The sequence below is a fragment of the Pelophylax lessonae genome (assembly GCF_965119305.1).
Source record: "Pelophylax lessonae genome assembly, chromosome: 3".
Taxonomy (NCBI): Eukaryota; Metazoa; Chordata; class Amphibia; order Anura; family Ranidae; genus Pelophylax; species Pelophylax lessonae.
In genome coordinates, this window is record NC_138770.1 from 402,624,290 (window position 1) to 402,630,530 (window position 6,241).

The 6,241-nt window shown below is 44.2% G+C and overlaps 1 protein-coding gene across 1 annotated transcript in view; it reads left to right on the forward strand.

The window, feature by feature from the left end:
* MARCKS (myristoylated alanine rich protein kinase C substrate) overlaps nt 1–5,874 on the forward strand; it is a 9,567-nt gene extending 3,693 nt beyond the window's left edge. The window contains exon 2 of the mRNA XM_082251465.1: nt 3,899–5,874. Within this exon, the coding sequence (XP_082107591.1) occupies nt 3,899–4,660 (762 nt within the window). The 3' untranslated portion in view covers nt 4,661–5,874. The remainder of the gene's footprint in view (nt 1–3,898) is intronic.
* Nucleotides 5,875–6,241: the final 367 nt, after the last annotated feature.

The window sequence follows — 6,241 nt, forward strand, 5'->3', positions numbered from 1 at the left end:
GGTTATTGTCCGATCTCAGAGGCTACTGGGGGTTACTGTCCGTTTCACTGGGGGTTAATTGTTCTAATCTTGGATATTGAACGATTGCCCCCTTTTTTTACTGGGGGGGGGGGGTAATTGCCTTGATCTCAGGGTATTGGGGGGGGGATAATTGTTCTGATCTTAGATGGATATTGGGAACGATTGCCCCCTTACTTGGGGGGGTAATTGCCTCGATCTCAGGGTATTGGGGGTGATTGTCCCTTTTTATGGGTTGGGGGGGGGGGGTAATTGTCCGATCTCAGAGGTTACAGGGGTGACTGTCCCTATTACTTGGGGTGGGGGGTAATTGTTCCAACAAATTGTTCTTATCTTGGATGGGTATTGTGAACGATCGCCCCCTTTACTGGGATTGTTCTGATCTCAGTTTATTTGGGATGCTTTTTCTGTTAATGGGGTTTACTGTCCGATCTCAGATTTGGGGGGGGGGGCTTGTATTGCTCTTGCGGAGCAGCAACATGTGTCTCCATGTATGATGTGCCCCGGCTATGATGGGAAGGTAATAAAGAATGGTGTATGGCAATGTATGGGAGGGGTCTTTCTCCGCCATTGTGTAGAGTAAAGCCCCCCTCTCTATCTATCTCCTGTAGTAGGAGAGGGAAAGAAAGCACACAGGCTTTGTCTGTGTTGGCTCCTCGCTGGAGCTGCTCTGCTGCTGCTACAAAGAAGGCGTGATCTGGGAGCTAATGCACTGGCAGCCTAGCGAAGCTCCCCGGAGCATTGTGCTGGCTGGTGGAGGGACAGCGCCCTCTGCCGTCCACGCGGCTTAGCGGCGCTTCCATAGGGGCCGAGTGTAGCTTGTGTGGAGGCGTAGTAGGAGAATGGAGGGAAACGATATGCTTTTCAGCAACGCCATGTGGGCGCTATTGATTGCTAAAATAGAAGCCCTTGTGGGAAAGGCGGCTAATGCTGGCGTGTTTTTTTAATGAGATGAAACGGCTGGCTGTGTCACTGCCCTTCCATAAAGTCGTAGTAAACACGTTTTCTGAGTAGTCTCACTGGTGTGCTGCTTGTTACCTCAGAGAGGAGAACAAAAGCACACTTCTTGGTTCTAAAATAAAGACTTGTATTTGGAATACAGTTTGTTCCCTCCAGTTTACCTGTACTCACCCTTTCTGTAGTAAAATGAGGCCATACAGTAAATCCCATCTCCTGCTTGTCTCATATTTCCTAATGGCCATGCACAGGAAGCATTGTATTGTCACCTGAGCTAAGCCTCCATTCACATGGCTTAACACACCAGGATAAGGATCGGATTTAAAAAAATAAATGCCATTTTATTCAGTTGAGCCCAATGAAGTTTGAAAATTGGTCACATAGCTTGAAATAAAGATTACTATCCTGGTGTAAAGCTTTGTGAATGAAGTCCATTATGTCAGGGGCATACACAAATGCCCTAGTATGGCTGCCTTTGGCGACCAGGCCCACAGGGCCCTCAGCCTCTGCACCCTCAGGCTCCTTTCACGCCATACTGCACAAAGAAATGGATAAATGTATCAAATTATATCTTCTTATATTGTAAAGAGCTGCGCATGTTGAGGCTATAAAAAACCTGTATAATAATAATAATGTGCAGGAAAATGCATGTTTAGAGGTATTGTATTGCATTTACGTGCGCTGGTGTTGCCATGTGAACAAGGCACAATTTATTTTCGATGTGCATTCGCAGTGACTTATGTTTTATCCAGTGTAGAAAAATGCAGGTCACCAGACCTGGTGGGTTTGATTCACTAAAACTGGAGAATGCAGAATCTGCTGCAGCTGTGCATGGTTGGTAGCCATCGGCTAAGTTCAGCTTGTTCAATTAACTACTTAAGCCACAGAAGATTCCCCCCCCCCCCCCCCCACCTCATCATGACAGGCCATACTTTCTTTTTTTTTTTTTTGTTGCAGTATGGCACTGCCTTACTTTTACTGACAATTGCGCAGTTGTGCGACACAAACGCAATCTCCCCCCCCCCCCTGCACACATTCAAGAAAACCAGCTGACGAAGGGGCCATGCAAGGCTCCGGAACGTTGCTGTGTATTCACCATGTGACCACGTAATAATTCTTTTGGACCCTTCTGAGGAATCCTTGGTGTGCTGATGACATTTCTTCACTAATAAAATTTGTTCCCCCCCCCCCCTTTTTTTTTAATATACAAATAGAGCTTTTATTTGATCACCTCCTGTTTTTTTTTTTTTTTTTTTGCACTATAAAAAAATACATTTTGAACTTTTTTTCTGCTATAAAATCTATCCAGTAAAAATCAAATCTTCAATTAAGACCATATGTAATCTGCTACATATTTTTGGTAAGAAAATCCCAGTAAACCTATATGGATTGGCTTGCGCAAAAGTTGTAGCATCTACAAACTATGGGATATGTTTATGAATTTTTTTTTTTTTTACTAGTAATGGCGGTGATCAGCAATTTTTACAGCCGGACTGCAATATTACTGCAGACAAATCTGACACTTGACGCTTTTTTTGGGAACCAGTGACACTAATATAGTGATCAGTGCTTAAAATTAGGGATGCACCGATTCGAATCGGATATCTGCGCCGATATGGCCATTTTAGATGGATCGGGGGATCGGTAACATTGACCAATCCACTGGCCGATCCGGTTTTTGCTTGGTAACGGCTCAGCCATCCCTTACTAGGTGCAGTAGTAGTATGGGATGGGAGCCGCTACTTCCTGTATAGTCCCGGCTCACAGGCGGAGTGATATCAGATGCACTCCACCTGTGAATGGAGGAGCCGTACACATGAAGCAGCGGCTTTGCTCTGTACTGCTGCCGCTTGCTTTGGGTGTAGCTCAGGATCGGTTCCGGTATCAGCGATTTCACAACGCCAGATATTGGTATCTGGTCCAAAAAAGTCGGATCGGTGCATCCCTACTTAAAATATGCATGGTCACTGAACTAATGACACTGGCTGGGATAGGGGGGAACATCAGGGGCGATCAAAGTGTTAAACTGTGTGCCTAGCCAGTGTTGTGCACTGTATGGGAGGTGCTTTTACTAGGGGAAGGCATGGATCCATGTCCCTGCTGCTTTCAGGAACACAGGATTCATGCCTTCCCTATTGATAACGGCAATTTGCCTTGTTTACGTAGGCAGACTGCCACTCTGCCTATGTAACTAACAATCCGTGGGTATAGACTCCGCAGTACCTGCTGTGCATATTCCCAACAAGAGCAAGCTGGCGTGGTACACATTACCCGGAGGTGCGGGATCACGTGTGTATTTGCGTGATCCTGCACACAGTTGCCACCCAGTAGTCGTAAAACTGCTATAGGGCAGTCAACAAGCAGTTAAGCTTTGACCATAAAACCTGGAAGCCTATTGTGGTTCCTGTGCACAGGCGCAACTAATTTTGCACACTCCAGTTTTTATTAAATCAACCCCGGTGTGAGCAAGCCCTTGTTTTTTTCCTTAAACAAAAAGGAAAACTGGGCCCAAGGTTAAGAGCCGGTTCACACTATTACGACTTGCCAGGCGACTTGGTCAGCCTGGCAAGTCGCGCACCGTCGGGTCCATTGAGTTGTACAGGACTGGTTCTAATAGGAGCGACACAAGTCGCTACGACTTCGAAAAAGGGTCCTGTACTACTTCGGGGCGACCTGAAGGCAACTTGCATAGACATTCATTAAATGAAGTCTGTGCAAGTCGCGCCGAAGTTGCGGTGCACGCGACTTCACAGGTCGCCCCCGAAGTCGGAGCGACCTAATGTGAACGGGGGCTAAATGTACAATTCACCTCCTGCTTTTATAGCTTGGTAATCTCATGCAACACCAGTGGTAGTGGATATTGTGTAACCACTGGTACCCCCTAATTGACCCTGTTTGTTTTTGGGTTCTTTCCCTCCTGCAGGAAAATGGGCACGTGAAGGCAAACGGTGATGCATCTCCCGCAGCAGCCGAGGCAGAAAAGGAGGAAGTCCAGGCTAATGGAAGCGCCCCTGCCGAGGAGACGGCAAAAGAGGATGCCGGAGCAGCCGCCGAGCCCGCCCCGGAGAAGGAAGCTGCAGCATCTGCCGAAGGGGAAAGTGCAGAACCTGCCTCTCCAGCCGAAGGAGAGTCCTCTGCCAAAACGGAAGAAGCCGGTTCCACTTCCACACCTTCCACCAGCAACGAAACCCCCAAGAAGAAAAAGAAAAGGTTCTCCTTTAAAAAATCTTTCAAGCTGAGTGGCTTTTCTTTCAAAAAGAACAAAAAGGAAAACAATGAAGGGGCAGAGGCTGAGGCAGCAGCTGCATCCAGTGAGGGAGCAAAGGAGGATGCTCCTGCAGCTGCTCCAGAGGCAGCCAATGAAGAGGCAAAGCCAGCCCAGGAAGATGCTCCTGCCAGCAGCACAGAGGAAAAGAAAGAGGAGGATGCTGCCGCAGCAGCGGCCTCGCCTGAGCCCCAGGAGACCAAAACTGAAGAGCCTGCACCAGAAAAGCCCACAGAAGAGGTAAAGCCAGCCGAGGAGCCAAAGTCTGAGGAAAAACCTGCAGAAGAGGCCCCGGCGGCTGCTGCTGCTGCTCCAGAGGCCCCATCCACTGAACCAGAGGCACCAAAAGCTGAAGAACCAGCAGCTCCTACACAGGAAGCTACATCTGAATCCAGTCCAGCAGCCGAGTCGGCAGAGTAAAGAGATGGCAATTTTGAGATAATCAAAGGACTTTTTTTCTCCCCTTGTTTGTTTGTTGGAGTGGTGCCAGGTACTGGTTTTGGAGAACTTGTCTACAACCAGGGATTGATTTAAAGATTATTTTTTTTTGTTTTCTCCTTTTACAGATCCCATCTCAAATCATTCTGTTACCACCATTCCAACAGGCCGCGTTGAGTTTACAGCAGTCACCGGCCGCAATCCTTTTTTGCATCAGTATTAATGTTTTTGCGTACTTTGCATCTTTTATTGAAAATGTATACTTTTTTTTTTTTTTTTTTGTCAATTTATGGACATGCCCATAATGAAGGAGATGGGTGGGTCAATAAAGGGGATATCAAAAATGAAGTGATAGGGGCCACAGTGGGTTTTTAGGTGGTGCACACGTTGCCAAGAGAATGTGCCACATGGAATGGGGTCAGGTTTCTGTTTTTTTGTTTTTGTTTTTTTCTTTTCAAAAAGAAAGTTAATGAATATTTTGTGAGGGCAGCCTTCTACAAGGTTTACAACACTAAAGGTCTTGACTAAGATGGCAAGCAAAATTTAAAATCAATACCCAGATCATAGTTTTAGTAATTCATTTAAACCATAGGAACTTTTCACTTATCTCATGTTAGCTGTATCAGTCGGTGATTAAAGTAGAAAATACGAGTTGTATAGGCTTTATTGTTTATTGCTGGTTATGACCTTAATAAAAATGTAATTATGTATTACCAGCAGGGTGTTTTTAACTGTGACTATTGTATAAAAGGAATCTTGATATCCAAAAGCACATGAAGTTTGCAACTCCTTCCACCCTGCCCATTTTTGTAAAACTGCAGTCATATTGGGACCTTTTAAAACACAAAATTTTAAACTCAACAAAAGCTGTGATAAGTGGAATGGTTACTGTTTATACTGTGGTATTTTTTTTCTTTTTTTTTTTTTTTTTTGATTACAGCAGGCAATGCTTTCTTTTCCAGTTGTCTTTAAAAAAATGAAAAAAAAAAAAAACTTAAAGGAAAACTTCAGATGCAATGGTTTTTTTGTGTAGCATCTTTGTCTTTCATGTTTTGTAAATACTGGAAAAGCTTTGACCAATTTGACTTAGAGATGGAATGTAACTTTGCTTACAAAATTGCTATTAAACTCTTGCTTAAGGTGTTCTAATTTTCTGTGAGCACACTAAAAGCGAAAATAAATGTGAATAAAATGTACATGTTTTGTGTTTCTTTGGCATATATAATACTAATCGCCTAATAGAATAGTCTTCTAGTGTTTTTTTTTTTTTTTTTTTTTTTTTTTTCTTTTCTCTTTTTTTCCTTTTTTTTTTTTTTTTTTTTTTTTTTTTTCTTCTTCTTTCATTTTAATACTATTTGCATGTCTCATCCATGTGCTTGTCTTGTCCATTTAACTATAGTGGCCTTCTTAATCCAGTTGGTATTGTGTAGCTATGTTTTGGCAGAATCTGTATAGGCAAGTGATGAGGTGCAGGTAGATTTGTTTGGCTGCAATCATGTGTAAAACGAGGTAGTGGTTGCAGCCAGTTAGGTGGTCTCACTGGACAGGTTTGGGAAGCACTAA